At 32.6% G+C, this 17,019-nt stretch overlaps 1 protein-coding gene across 1 annotated transcript in view; it reads left to right on the top strand.

The window, feature by feature from the left end:
- The window catches only part of LOC119838753 (mucin-17), a 59,337-nt gene that overhangs the window by 23,781 nt on the left and 18,537 nt on the right, over positions 1-17,019 (top strand). Inside the window, exons 2-5 of the mRNA XM_038364852.1 lie at positions 11,782-11,836; positions 14,332-14,517; positions 14,993-15,144; positions 16,297-16,529. Coding sequence (XP_038220780.1) covers positions 11,782-11,836; positions 14,332-14,517; positions 14,993-15,144; positions 16,297-16,529 — 626 coding nt within the window. The remainder of the gene's footprint in view (positions 1-11,781; positions 11,837-14,331; positions 14,518-14,992; positions 15,145-16,296; positions 16,530-17,019) is intronic.

Below are 17,019 nucleotides of genomic sequence, written 5' to 3' on the forward strand. Positions count from 1 at the left end.
TGGTTTAGGGCTTAAATGCCTGTGTAATTGCAATAATTGCAACAACTGTGTAATAAAATCTTTTGAATTGAAAGTGTTGCAAGATTGAAATATAATTGGGTAATAGAGCTGTTTAATTTTTATTTTATTGTATTGTTTTAACGTTATTGTACGTGCTAACGACAATCTGACATTTAAAATAGACTCGAACTCAACAAATCCATGTAATCTTTATATGAATAGCCATTTTTTAAAATGACCACCTATTCGTTATATTGCTCCTAACAAGAAAAATTAGCAGGAAATACGATATTTTAAATGTAAATAGTTAAGGTATGTTTTGCTTGCTATTTATTCTCCATTGTTGACGTAAAAAGCTCTTAAAAACTACGTAAAAGTATAAATATAGCGAATTCATTCATTTGTTCTCAAGTCATGTACTTCCTAATAGCCACCATTGTTACAAACGAGAGATTATTTTACAAATCATACTAATATTATAAATAAGAATGCTTGTAAGGATGTGTGTGTGTGCTTGTTGCTCTTTCACGCAAATATTACAGAACCGATTGCAATGAAATTTGGTACGTACAGCTGGACAGCTGGAATAACATATAGGCAACTTTTTATCCCAATTTTCCAACGGGATACGGACTTACGCGGGTGAAACCGCGGGGCGCAGCTAGTGTAATATAAAATGATACATAGTTAGCTTTTATTTTTGTACTAAGTTGTGTTCTTATCAAGATTTATGTACTCATCCGAGTGCGAATGAATATCGATAGTCTGTGAAGCGCGTTGAAGTCTTTTGTAACACAATACTGTCATGCTCCATCACGTATCATGTGATACGGAGAATAACTTAAGGAAGAGTCACTTAGGCTTTAAAATAATTGATATTATAGCAGTATAATGATTCTGATTACTGTATTTTTTATTTAATTTATTACGAATGTCATAACAATATATGCAGAATGCGATTTTTAATGATACATTGAATTGTAATCCCCTATGTTTTTGACGCACGTATATGGTTGTGGTGGATTTTCTACCGCCCTTTGCTTGCTTTACCAAAAGAATGAAGTCATGTTATTAATGTACGTTAAATAGGTATGCCATAGAAATTTATTATATATTTATGTTTTATCTATTAGAAATCTATTCTTAAGGAAAATGGTACCAATGATTACATGATTTACTGTAGATGCTTAATGTAACTACTATAAACGAATTATAATACTGGATGTCCAAAACTGACTGGACTGGACAGTTCGGATCTGGACTACAACTAATACCATTAAAATTTTAAAACGATGCATAAATTTATCGATTTTGCATTGATATTTCGGTAGATATTTCCCACGGAAGTAACTCAGCACAATTCGACTGTTACTTATTTGCCTCTAGTTAATTTAATAATTATTCAACCGTTATTCAAATCGAATTATAATTGCTTGCAATTTTATTACCGAGATTTCAAATCATTATCACGATTATCACGTTTATCCCAAAGGAATAGAGTTCGAATTGCGTTAACACGGTCAAATGCGTGCGAAAAAGTATTGAGAAATGAAATGTCGCAATGTTTGTATTGTCTGCTACTGAGCTCTTGCTGTAACGCGCATGTGTCATAGGAATATTTTAACCAACGTTAAAATAGAGTAATGTATTCTAGATCTGATTAATGAGACTATAATTATGGTGTGAGTCTGTCGTGTCATTATTTTTATTTTAAAGCCTGGTGTAGGATGCAGTATGCTTGCATTCAAAAAGCCTATCAAATTAATTGCTTTTATCAAAATCTCTACTAACATTATTAATGCGAAAGCGAAGCCGCGTGCAAAATGCCTAAAACATATTCAGGTCTATCTATTTACTGAGCTAATGGACGTCCATTATTGGACACATAGATGGTGAAAGTATGTGGTTGTTAGTTATTCATCTGCACCCAGCGCTTATAACAAGGCTATTCAAGTCAATTTTATCACATTAGGGAGGCCTCTGGAGGCTTAAGGCCCTAATATTTAGTTGTAGTAGTTGTAATATTAAAGAAGCAAGTGGCAAAATATAGTCGACTCTATCTTTAAAGTGCGTTTTTCAATTATTTGAAATTAGATATAAAAAATTATAAAAATCCTACTTATATTATAAATGCGAAAGTTTGTAAGAAACTGTGTGCGTTTGTTACTCTTTCACGCAAAAACTATTGAACCGATTCCAATGAAATTTGGTACGTAGACAGCTGAACAACTGGAATAGCATAAGCAACTTTTTATCCGGATATTTCTACGGGATACGAACTTACGCGGGTGAAACCGCGGGGCGCAGCTAGCACTTTTATATTTCGGATAAATTGATTATTTGACATGTAAATAATAGAATGTAAACGTCCAAACTTAATAAATTAAAAATAAAAAATCTAGATAACATTATACTATTTTTTTATTCTCATAGAAGACAAAATAATTTCATCTATGATTCAAGACTCAAGACGGACTTAAACGTGATACATTTGACATTGATATAACATTCTCGTTAGAGCTTTGTCCCTTAGTCATTACATGTCCGAAATAAAATATTTATACCAAAGATATGACATTTGTTATTTCGTCTTCACAAATGTTAGATGTTTTAGAAATAACAGCGGATGTTAAACGCGATCTGTTTTTATATGACAGCCATTAAATAGTTTAAATTGATGTAAATTGTCTCAACATGGCTATTTCTTAAAAATTGCTTTAATCAACTAGAAATTGGCGATTGGACAAGATAAGATAGATGAAAAATTTGTAGGGATGGAGTATTTTAAGAACCATTGAATAAAACATATTCGAGTCTCGTTTTATATATTGATACAATATAATAATTCTATGATATTCAAACAATGTCATTGTAAGCCAGGTCGTGTCCACGTGGCCTCGGTCTGGAGTTCTGGTTTCTAAGATATTTGTGACCTAGGAAAACGATTCGTAATAAATGATAATACTTTACCGTTATATATTATATAGTTTATTTTTAATTGAATTGTAGCAAAGACTCAATAATTAATCAAAAAACCTTATCCGAGGTTCCACCCACGTAGTCAAACGATAAGATAACCAATATAGAGGATTTTCAATCATAATTTCCATTAATGTGGAATTAACTGGATATGGACTAATCTCACGGGAAGAGAAACTATGTGAAGGAAACCCGGGACTATATTTTCCTTTGACTATGCGGGCGAAGCCATAGACAGAAAGATAGTATTATATATCTTGAAACAACAAATAGCTAATGAAAAATGTTTACCAAAAATGTTAAACAAATAACTAATGAAAAATGTTTTTACATGTTTGTAAATATTTTATTGAAGAGATATAGTCAGAAATAAGATGTAGAAATAGTGCACAAACAACTTACATCAAGAATGTTATAACAATTTCGATTTCATTTTCAAAGGCTGCGGAAACCGGTCCACACTCTCACTTTTCGTTAAATTTCTGTAGGAACAGGTTGTTGAGGAAATTACTTGTGTAGTTATTTTCTCACTATTTCATATGAGTTATCTACGTTACACGATTATAATGACATGTGCAATATGGTGTTATTATTATTTAAAGAAAATATAAATACTTTGTTGGACCTACACAAATTAAAAATCTATTACTAACTTACTACTTACTATAGTGGCGCAGTGACCCAAAGTGAGTTTTGGCCTCCGACAATAAGAGCCTCCATTTAATCCTAAAAAATCTATTACAAATATTTGAATTAGTAAGTATACAATTATGAATCTAATGTTATTTATAATTACGTTAAATGTTTCCTTTTTTAATAAAACACCAATAATATACATAACTTTTTAAAAGGGTACAAAATGTTTTATTTATATATAATACATATTTTTAATGTATTCCCATTTTGCGTTAAATGTTACACGAATATCATAAATGCATTAAAAATTAATTATCATTATGCAAGCATAACGATACATTAAAAGTCAATGCATAAAAGATTCCTATTTCTTGTTAAGAAGCGAATCATATCATCGAATAAAGAATTAAGATTCGTAACAGCGTTCTGTTTTGTAACATTGTGACCTTTAGCTAATACTGTGACCTTTGTTGTGGATTGCATTTTTAATGTTACGTAAATATCTAAGTCTGATATGGATAGCATATCGGTGATGATGGAACATAACACGATTTACCGATTGTACGCTGGCCAAATAAAAGCAGTGGTGGCTCAGTGGTGAGAACCTCGGACTTCAAAATCGATAAGTCGGGGTTCGAGACCGAGCGGGAGCGTGCAGGAAATAAATTGATTTTTCAATTTATCTGCGCATGTGAATAACATCACCACTGCTTAAAACGGTGAAGGAAAACATCGTGACGACACCGGCATGTCCAAGAATCAAAAGTTCGACGACATGTGACATCTGCCAACCCGCACTTGGCCAGCGTGGTGGATTATGGCCTGAACCATCAGGAGGCCTGTGTCCCAGCAGTGGGAACATATATGGGCTGATGATGATGATGATGACACTGGCCAAGTGCGAGTTGGCACATGTCGTCGAATTTCATACAGGTTATGTGTATCATGTGCAGATCAATTGACAAATCAATTTATTTCTTGCCCGCTCCCCCAGTCTCGAACCCCCGACATTTCGTTTTAAGTACGAGGTCCTAACCAGTGAGCCACCACTGCTCTTCTCTTATTTATAAATTATGTTTTGTTCACTCCTTTAATTGCATAATAGATCCGCAAACAGAAACTGCTTAGATAAAGTAAACTGCTTTTCGTGTTTCTAAATAAATCTAAATGTTCATGATAGTCTTATCTATATAAGCATTCTCTCCTAGACAACAGAAATTAGGATCTTTATTAATATTGCGGTGCACAACAATTCCCTATTTTCATTATATAAATAACTAGCTGCGCCCCGCGTTTTCACCCGCGCAAGTCTGTATCTGGATAAAAAGCCTTTGCCTTTGTGTTATTCCGGCTGTCTACGTAGCAAATTTCATTGCAATTGGTTCAGTAGTTTTTGCGTGAATGAGCAACAATCACACACACCCTTTAACTTTCGCATTTATAATACAATCTACATCTCTACTATTATACAATAGGATCTGAAAAGACATGATACATCGTACAGAAATAGACCAAGGCCATACCTTACATATCGGATTATCAACCACTCTCGGCGGTGCGTCACGCGTTCACGGATGTGCGAGTGACGCTGTCACGCTCCACTTACAGAAAGTCATATAGCACAGGAATTCCTGCTTCTGTGTATAATTACATATACGATGCAGTGAAAATGTTAGATAGAATCCATCAAATCAGGTCAACGTTTCATGGATGAAAATTATAATTAACCTATTGATTCTGAAGGTACTTATGAACAATGATGGAAAGGAAATTTTCTTGGGCTCTTACTGTTGACATTTGTATTTTTTATATTTCACTTACGAGAGATTGAAGCTCTTCATTACGGTTTAAAAACTTTAGATGATAAAATAATATCTCAAATTATTTTGGGAACCAATACGGAATATTTGGTTTTCGTTTGTTGGAGTCAAATAACGGAGAACACATTTATATATATTTTATAATATAGTATAAAACAAAGTCGTATACTCTGTCTGTCCCTCAAAGATTGAAGCATACATATGCATGCTTCAATCTTGAAAACAACGCAACCGATTGGGTTTTTTAATAGGTAGAGTGATTCAAAAGGAAAGCTTATATGTTAATAACATCCATTAAATTATTTCGAATTATACGCGTACGAAGTCGCGGGCAAAAGCGAGTATTGAATATAAAAAGAATCTGCAAGATGTATAAGTTATAAAGCGCGATTTACTTGCAACAAACACATTAAATATGTGCGTAATAAGTTCTTTAAAGCTTATTCAACTTGGAATAACTTATTTGCATGGAGCTTAATCATAGGTATACTCATGTCATCGGTATGTGGTACAATAAATGACTTTCAATTTAAATACTTGTTTTAAGCGATTTATATTATATGTATATTATTATATGTTATATATTATTATTTATACCTGATTTTGTCATTAAATAGTCATCGTTAATCTAGGTGTTGTTCAATTCTTGTATGAGGCTACCAACAAACTTCATAAATAACTTTTTATCATTAAATACATATTTTTTTACATTTTTTTAAACTGCTTGATTTAGTTTGTACCTATTTTTACAAGTACTTTTTGAATAATCCTACTAATGTTATAAATATCAAAGTTTGCAAGGATATGTGTATATTTGTTACTCTTCCACACAAAACTACGGAACCAATTGCAATGAAATTTGGTACGTAGATAGCTAGACAACTAGAATAACACATAGGCAACTTTTTATCCGGATAGTCCTACGGGATGCGGACTTACGTAGGTGAAACTGCAAGGCGCAGTTAGTATAAATATATAGGTATACTGAAGTATGAGTTACACTATAAATTGTTCATGAAACTTTCAGGTCCATGTAAATAGATTTAATTGACCATCACAGACAATATTATAAATATTACCCATTCTATGGCCAACATTTTCTTCGAATAATGGGAAAAAAATAGCTCAATCCAGTCGTGCGTATTACTTAGAAAGTGAAAACTTTGAGAAAACTTCGAGAGAATGCTACTGTACAGGAATCAAACCTGCCGTTAGCGTTACCTCAGTTACATAATAATTTGCTTATAAGCCAATAGCAACCATATACTGATACTCGATTATGCGAAGTATTTTGAATAATGTGGGATTTCCAGTCTCCACGTGACTCGCTCTAAAGTGTTCGAAATGTCGGGTTAATAATATAATGAATAACTCGCGTTTAAAATCCGTTAAATTTTTTTTAATTTCTAAATGTGGGATTTTTCACTTATGATACCTTAATTTATGTAAATCTAGCTGCCCAGAAGCCAGGACTTAGTTCTAAAATAAATAAGAATGTTATAAATACAGGTATTAAGTGTAGAGATCAAACAGACTTTCAGGGGTATGTTATGATGACATCCTGGACCTCCAAGAATGAGCGGATCAAGTTAAATAATATGTTAAAATAGTCAAAAAGTACGTATTGGATTAGCTCGCACCGGGAAAGCACCACACCCCCACAGAAAACCTGCGTGAAATAGTACCATGTCACTGTGTTTCGTACAGCGAGTGGGGGAGCAGGAAGTTTTCTTTTCCTCACCCGTGCCCGTCCATTCCTTCTTTCCAATCGTCAATCCTTTCCCTTTCCCTTACTCATTAAAAACGGGCAGAGCATCCGCACAGGCACTACGTTTGCGAATATTTATGGGCGATAGTGATCGCTTACCGTCCCGCGAACCAACATCTTAGTCAGTGCAGTATAAATAAATAACTATAGCTTTATAAAATAACAAACCGTTAAAAAAAACCAATTCACAATTCCATTATAGGTACAGTTAAATAATTATAAGAATCAATTTGTATCTAAGTACTGAAATATAAAGCAATTAATTATAATACTTTTATAAACATAGGAAATATAAATAAACCTGTTAATCTAGACGCTGATAAGGAAATGGGTTGTTTGTTCGAAAAATTCAATCCGGTGCTTAATTGTATTGATTATATTTAACAGGTACTATTTTTTACACATTATTGGATGATACATCAGCTATCTGAGTATAGCATTTTGTTTAAGAAATCGGACAATAGTTTATACGCTAGCTGTGTGGGTTATCCTATTATAAACGCGAAAGTATTTATGGATGGATGATTGGATGTTCGTTACTCTTTCACGCGAAAACAGCTTATCGTATTTTTTTGAAATTTGGTGCAGAGGTATATTATAGTCTGGATTACCACATAGGCTACTTTTTACCAGGGTACCACGCGAGTGACGCCGCGGCCTACGTGGGTTATGTTGAAAATAAGAAAGGGGGTGGTTCGATACAACGACGGTGAAAACTTATCTTTCACTCTATGTACACTTATCACATCACCATTACGCCGAATGAAAAAATCGCGCTGGAAGCGACATGACTTCAAACCAAGCATTAAGACATCACATTACACCCATCATAAACTTAGCCAACGTGTCGGATCACGGCCTAAATCTTCATAGAAAGAAATACAAAAAAATGTATACGTTTATTATGGGCACATACACATAAATAAAGAAATATATATTTCTTTCAATAGAGGTTTTACTAAGCAGGTACTTAAACATAAAAACTAAATATAACAGGCCGGTGTTCAATTTATAAGTGATGTCTTTCAATTGATAAGACAGTACCCGGGGGACTGGACTATTCAGGCCAAAAAGTACAAAATGCAGTAGAATCCATTAATATACGCTTACAACACGGTACAGTATTGAGTTAAACAGTTTCATATTCCGAGACTTAGTCGTCGCGTGTGGCAATGTCCATGTTGTAACGCGCAGGCGCAATCTTTAGGATACCGAGATATTTCTGCGTATAAAAACTAGACCGCGCGTTCATTAGGTGGCTGTTTTATTTGTGAATTAATTATTCTTGGCTTAACGTGCTTTTATTATTTAAACAAATATCTCCATCTAGACGATCCCTAATAATATTCTAAATGCGAAAACAATTCTGTCTGTGGACTCGAAAATGGATTAGAATTTAGATTTACAATTTGAACGTAAACGAAACCGCGGGCAACAGTTATTATTTAAGTATTTATATGCCACTTCATTATAATAATTACTCACATTTGCCGGCAGCTTTGCACGGGTTACATTCTCAGTAAATCGCTCCCTTTTTTCTATGTTATCATACATATAAACCTTCCTCTTGAATCAGCCTATCTATTTCAAAGAATCCCAATAAAATCTGTAACGTATTTTTAAAGACCTAAGCATACAGACACCCAGACGGAGACAAAGTAACTTTGTGTAGTGATATAATAACAATTGATGCATGTGTAGATTTAATAGTGTGTCTGTAGTAATCTTAAACTATTTGCTTGCACGTCTGCTGTCCAACACAATTGGTTCGCAAACTATTGTTGTTCCCGTATGAAGCAATGTTTCCACATAGAATTGCTAACGGAAGCGTTCAGATTATCCAAAAACCATGAAATTATACGGAACACTTAGTTATTACTTGGTTACCTAAGTTATCACTTCACGGTGTTTGCGTCGTTAAGTTATGTAAAATTACAAAGTTACATGTGCATTTGTTTCATCAGCGTAAGCATATATGGCTGGTTTCCTTCCCATTTCCAAAGCTAGGGGACAAATTTATGTCATATGTGATATTTATGATGACGTATTTGATACTACTCTTGATCTTTAGTTTTGGTTTGTTAATAGTGTATCAAATGCACAGGTAATATCAGATGCCAAGGTAACGTGGTGAGCAACCTGGACATATGGTCTTGTAATATTAAATATGTAGTTTAGAATAGAACGTAAAATAGACGTATACACCCGTTCTATATAGGTGAAGCTGGGGCTTCATTAAGCTGTATTTAATGGTTGATTCTGAATTAAATTAGCTCGTCGTTGTACTACATACCTACTTACTTTTTATAGACTGTACCGTGACCTTGAAATGCTTAAGGATCGACATCCGTTGATCAAATTGGTCAAGTGACATTAGAGACGAGGCTTCCGTTAGGCTCTTTTCATATACATGATTATCGTATTACTTTAATAAAATATTTTAAAGTAATACGAATGAATGACTACTATGAGATACTGAATTATTAAAATATTTGAGATATTTGAAACTCAATTTATTTATTACTGGGCACAAGTCCCAGCACCGCCTGGCTTAACCCGGGTGGAAACAAAATATATTATAAACTATGACACTTACACGATTACGAAGAAGACATCTTGTCTTTGTATAAGGAAAATAATTTGTAAAATCGGTTCAATAGACCCAAACATCACCTGCAGTGTCGAAAACTTAATATTATTAGTACATACATTCAAAAAAGAAAACACCATCACTATATAGATATTTAGTTATTATATATATAGTATTATTTTTAGTTATTATATTAGATAATATACATCCAACAGTATCGTATAAAACGCTCCTGAATCCACTGCACCATCCCAAATTTAGCTCCACCAAACTAGAGCGAAGCCATTACATGCCATAGAATTCGAAGCAGCCTCGGAAGTTAAAGCATTTTCCAAACTCGGCTCGGTCTACATACCACTTCCATTGTTAACGCTTGCATATTCGAGGCATGGAGTAATTATGAAACAGTTAACTTAACGGTGTGTATATGAATCAGTTCGACATGCCTTTTGAATATTGATTATACGGTTGATGTTTAAATTATCTAATCGGTGAGCCCTGGGAATAGATCGTCATCGATATTGATATAATTATTGTAATACAAAGTAATGTTATTGTGTATTATTGTCCACTAGCTGTTGCCCACACTGTTATTTGCCCGAATAATTTTCATGGAACAAACTTACGTTCCCTTAGGGACAAAATTTATCAAAATCCTTTAAAGTGAATGCCCATCATAGTGGCTATCTGACGGCCAAATTTTAGCCCGATTGGTAAAGGTCCAGAGTGTCAGTGGTTAGTGTAAATCTCTCTCCCGTATATCAATGATTTTTTTTTATTTAATGTTAATTATATTACTACTAGCTGCGCCACGCGGTTTCCCCACGTAAGTCCGTATCCAGTAGGAATATCGGCCTATATATTATTTCAGTTGTCCAGCTGTCTACGTACTAAATTTCATTGCAATCGGTTCAGTAGTTTTTACGTGAAAGAATAACAAACACACACACATCCTTACAAATTTTCGCATTTATAATATTAGTAGGATAAGAATGTTTTATCTATTGAAATTTATAAATTAAACCTAATATATATATTTACTATAAAATGGAATAATATTGACTTTATGACAACATTCATTAAATTTAAATTTGGAAAATTACATAATATGAACTCTGCTAACATATACGAGTTGTCCGTGATAATAAATACATCAAAAACTTTAAAATGTATATGATATCAATTCGTTAATTTCAAAGACATAACATTAAGGTTTCTTAACCTAATCTCAGTAACATTAAAATCAACGATAAATGCGTGTATTTGTAAATATATATAATTCAGTAACACGAGAGGGTCACCATTATCAATGATGTAATATTAACGTAAGCGACCTTAAATATTTCGCCATGTGTACTTATTTTGACATCGTTGCATAAAGCGGAACTAAAGGTCTCATAAAATGTTGTTAAATAGCATGATTTTTGGGTCCTTAGGAAAAATTGCAGATTTCAAAGCATTCAGTTCTGTTGAAAGGGTGTCTGGAGTTTAGACAGTCTAGCCTGAGGCTTCGCTGGAATATCTGTCGCTGTGCCAAAATTCCATACAAATGATTCCAGCATTTAGATTTCAAAACTCGAAGGGTTTCTTTGATTATTACTAGTATTTTCTTTGAGTAAGGGATTATTTTTGGATATTCATTAATATATAATATGTTCGACAAATAAAATTAAGCAACACGTTATAATATTTAAGCTCTAAGTAATACCATTACAATCTCAAAAGCTTTTAAGTATGATTTTTTGAGAAGTTTATATTTTTACATTCATAAAGTGAATTAAGTAATAAGTAATTCATAATTTTAAATAAAATATTCTTTTTTATCATAATTTTCTGTTTTTTTTTTATGCCATGTTATTTTTTTTGTGTGTAAAAATAAATGGTTATTTCTTACTTAATGCATATAACAGCCAGTTAATTGAATCCCGTATATGATGTATAATTTAAGGAAAAACTTGGGTTAATAACATTTGTTTGTTTGTCCACAGGGAAACACAACATGGCTGGCTTTAATAGCGGCCATCTTCGCATTTGTCACACCAGGTAAGTTTAAATTAATTCGTACAGTACGCTAAAATATAACATTAAGAACACTATTGTAACAATATTTATGTAAAATTAAAAAAAAAGAACCTTATATTTATATAGTAACAAAAAAAAAATATATATATACTTATAATAATAAAACATATTGGTATGACGTTTTTAAAAAGGTGGAAAACCATTGGAAAACAAAACATTAAAAGGAATCGTCAAAAAGCCATTTTGTGGTTCATCAATATGATAAAATGTCTTTAAAATTAAACATAACCACTAAAATATGTTTAATATATTATTTACATTTGACGTAAAGAAAAAAGTATTACAAAAAGACAGAGCCGGTAAAATTATCTATACTAACATTATAAAGACGAAAGATTTTTATATATGTTTGTAACGTTTTCACGCAAAAACCACTGGGCCGATTTCAAGCATTCTTTCATCGTTAAATCATCTGCGACTTCACTGGGTGACATAGGCTATACGTATATATACCACGGGAGAAGAGAACAGTACTAAATAAAAAACATTATACGCATCTTCATTTTGTATCGACACAAAAATAGATAGCAAGTACCATAGTAATTCCGATAGCAAAAAGCCAGGACAATCAAGAACCGTATATCAAGATGTCCATTGTTCTAGAAACAAAGAGCGAACATTCGTTACCATATATGGACCGGCCACAAAGAGATGTGAAGCAATGCGATTTGTCTGCAAAAATTTACCTCGTTTTACTCACAGATTGTTTTGGTACCGATTGTTATCACAGATACAAAATACTTCACTATAAATACGAATATACCTTTTTAATTTTAACCTATATGAACCAAAAAGTTGGTATATTTTTACCTATAAAACATATAATATGTTGATAAATTTTGAAAGAATAGAAAATTTTGATCACCAGGCGGTATTCGAACCCGCGTTTTTTGCCAAACCGTAGCAATACCTAGCCTCTCGCCCACCCGTGATCTCGTGGTGATAGGAACTAAAAATTCAATATAATATGTTACTTATGACTATATGACCATACAAGTTACTTTTTTATGTCTTTTATACAGTATATCATCTCGCTGATTTATTATATACAGACACTACATCTTTGTATATATTTAACGATAAAAAACAATTCCCATTTGTTTTAAATTAAACAAATACATCTATGTTTAAGTCCCACAAGCGACGCTGTGGGCTGAAGCTAGTTTACATGTAAATAAGTCGTATATTATGTAGTAGAGGCCAAGTATAGGCCATTGCACTTCCAATGGACGCCCACAATGGAGCATTGTTAAACGTGCAGTCTCTAGTAGTAAAACCTTAATGCTTTTGTAGGAAATGATCGATTAAGTGAAAACGTATTTAACGAGTGTATTTTTAATTAAACGCATAGCATATTAAAATCTTTGTGGGTACACGGTTCATTGAGTTTTCGTTTATTTTATTATTTTAACGTGGATTTGTTTGGGTTTAATTACGCTTAATTACTATATTATAAACTTTTTGGTTGATAATTCATCGAATTAAAAACTCGACACATGAAAACTACGGTAACCCTGCGGTAAACCAGAAAATGGGTATTAATCATTCTTACAAGTTACACTGTAGAATAAGTCACATTACGAGACATAAACAAACATAAACACATTTATTTATTCAACTAGAGTCTAGCTTTTATATCATTCGCTTAAGCCAAGAGATAGTTACATGCTGTAAAATGATTGAGTTGTTTTTAACAAACTAGCAGTTCGCCCCGGCTTCGTCCGTGGTACATATTTAGCCTATATCACTCAGCGAAGTTGTAGCTTTATAATGGTGAAGAATTTTTAAAATCGTTCCAGTAGTTTTGGAGTTTATCCATTACAAACAAACAAACAAGCTAAAATACAAATACTTCCTCTTTATAATAATAGTGTAGATGTACCTTTTACTGTACTCATATCAAACTCTAACAGACAATGTTTTATATTAACCGAGTTGTTCTGTACTAAATTAATATCAACTCCTCCTTCGTCTTTTTAATTTTCGCACTTCTTTATTACGTTATTGTTATGCTTTTGCAATATTTAGCACGGTCTGTATTTTAAAAGACACAGTCCTTAAATAAGTTTAAGGTACTGGTACACAATTATTATTACTCTTCATGTTTTACTTAATAAACTATAATGTTTCACACTTTATATATTTAATTGTTTTACATGTATAATAGACATTATTCGTAGTACTATATGTATATTTTTTCTTTCGTATTACATTTATGCTCTGCCCTACTCCACTCCTCTATCTAATTTCTCTCTGTACGTCTGGTTATCTGGAAGAAATCGCTATATAGCGATAAGACCGCCATTTGTTCATAATGTATGTATATTAAGTTTTTTTGGAGTTTTATTAAGAGCAATAAAGAGTAAATAAATAAATAAATTTATTCTTTGTCTCTCTCTAAAGATATAACCCAACCCATTTACATAGTCGTGTCTTTAAACTGTCCTACCTTCCAGCGCTGTCGAGTTCACCGCGGGTCGTGTGTTACTACACAAACTGGTCGGTGTACAGGCCGGGCACAGCTAAGTTTAACCCCCAGAACATAAACCCGTACCTCTGTACGCATCTCGTGTACGCGTTCGGCGGTTTCACTAAGGACAATACTTTGAAACCGTTCGACAAATATCAGGATATTGAAAAAGGTTGGTTGTGATTTGATAACTACTGCAGCAATTCACGCTGTAGTTGGAAATTTTCAAATATACATTTTGAATCCCCTAGCTGATCTTTATTAATGGTTATAGTAAAAATGTATTCGTGAAGTTTCTTTAAAATATTTTTACCGTCATTGATAGATTTCCTTAATCAATATTTTTGTTATTAAGACAATATTATGCAACTATTTTAAAATTATCTGAGAAGGTAAATTATGTTTTTTATCCCATAATTTTTTATCTCATAATACGCGGGTCCCACCAAAGGGATAATTAATTTATCAGTTTAATGATAAATTAGAAATGGGAACGAAAGAATCTTTTATAATAATTAAACAAATAAGCAAATTAATAAAAAAAGTAAACATAAGTCAATTACCTCCATCAGGACTTATACAAGGACTACAAATTAAAATTTTTCATAATTATGTCCAATAAATTAAACATAATCGTTACTTCGTAGGTGGTTACGCCAAATTCACTGGTCTTAAAACATACAATAAGAATCTGAAAACAATTCTGGCGATTGGGGGATGGAATGAAGGTTCCTCCAGGTTCTCGCCGATGGTCGCCTCCAAGGATAGGCGAAAGGAATTCGTGAGGAATGTTATAAAGGTAAGTTGAATTTAACGTTATTTGTTTGAGATACCTACTGATCTGAATTCACAATTACGTATTTTGGCGGTAAAATAGGTTTGCCATTGTTTTATATTACTTCGAAGTTCAAAATTAAAAATATAATGTTGATTTTTTTTTCAAGTTATCTATAAAGTCTATAACTTATAAATGTAAAAATAATTAAATCAAACACAAGAATATACTAAATAGACATTTGTACAAGGGTTATATTTCTTATTTTGCTGATATCTTCATTTTTTATGTAATACGGTACTAAGAAAAAAACTTTTTTCCTTTTTTTACAATGAATAGTCTCCTTGGCATTCTGTTCATCTTGACATTAAACATAGCATAATTTCGAAGTAAAATGTAATGGACATTTTGACATTTTGTGTTGTTGTCCTCTCATTAGATTATATTATTAAATGGGATATAAATGTTTCGCTCGTTTTCGTTTTAGTTTTTTTTTATTAAAAAATAATCCATAAGAATTCCAGATTTAAATTATCAACGACATTATCAAATTACTACTACTGTCCTGTCTTCTGTAATTAATGGGAGTTCTTTAAATAAACTTTTTGTTTTAAATGCCTCTCATAAATCCATTCATTACAACACTGTCTAAGAGTACTCGCACGTTGTACAACATTAATCACTTTTCCCACAAACAACATGAGTACATTAAAATGTCAGGTATGAAAGCACTTTCTACACATTATATGTTATTAGAAGAACGGATATCTGGTTGTTTAGAGCATTTAGAATTGACAAGACATAATTAGCTACTGACGTATTACATTAATGTTTATACCAAAAACGAAGCCACGCACGTAGGAGTAAATTGCTACCATTTGTACATGTAAATATTTTTTAAATTACTCACCAACTTTTATTATTTCAGAAGGTAATGATATTCTTCTGTGCAATGTTTTTCGATAGCAGCAAAAAGGCCTTATAATTTTTGACAGATAGAAAGCGCGGTTTTATTATCTGTTCTCATTGAGTATTGATAAAAAAAGCGCGCAGAACAATTCAAATTTTAAGAATATTGTTGCTATTATTTAGCCTTTGACATAATTTGATCGTAATTAAATTTATACTAGAAAATACCATGTTTTTTTTATTCTAATATCATAAAATGATTTCCAGTTCTTAAGACAAAACCATTTCGACGGTCTCGATCTCGACTGGGAGTACCCAGCGTTCCGTGATGGAGGAAAGGCTAAAGACAGAGAGAACTACGCGAAACTCGTAAAGGAGTTGAGAGAGGAGTTCGAAAGAGAATCGGAGAAGACGGGAAAACCGCGTCTTTTACTGACCATGGCGGTACCAGCCGGTATAGAGTACATTGAGAAAGGCTTCGACGTTAGGACTTTGAACAAGTAAGTTTCAATTTACACTAATATTATAAAGAGGTAGTGTTTGTTTGTTTGTAATGGATAAACTCAAAAACTACTGATCCGATTTTAAAAATTCACCACTAGAAAGCTGCAACTTCACTGTGATATAGGCTATATATGTACCACGACCGAAGCCGCGATAGTAATTAGTATATAATATATTGAACCGGTAACATCCATAGTCCACACTTATATAGCAGGGGTAAAGTCTATGGGATTGAAAAGGTATGGAGAGGATTAATTACGTTAATAGATTAACGAATTTAAATATGAAAGGGTGTGGTATATATTATATATAGTGGCATTCGACCAGTAACTTTTGTTGCTATGTATCTATACACGAATATTTATTATCTGCATGGATAAAATGTATAAATATATTATCTTTTTTTTTTTAATTTTTAGTTTAATAGCATTGAAATGCTTTATAAATGAGAAATATTATCTTTTGCATAGATACAAAATATGAATA

Source organism: Zerene cesonia, unplaced genomic scaffold, assembly GCF_012273895.1.
Source record: "Zerene cesonia ecotype Mississippi unplaced genomic scaffold, Zerene_cesonia_1.1 Zces_u004, whole genome shotgun sequence".
Taxonomy (NCBI): Eukaryota; Metazoa; Arthropoda; class Insecta; order Lepidoptera; family Pieridae; genus Zerene; species Zerene cesonia.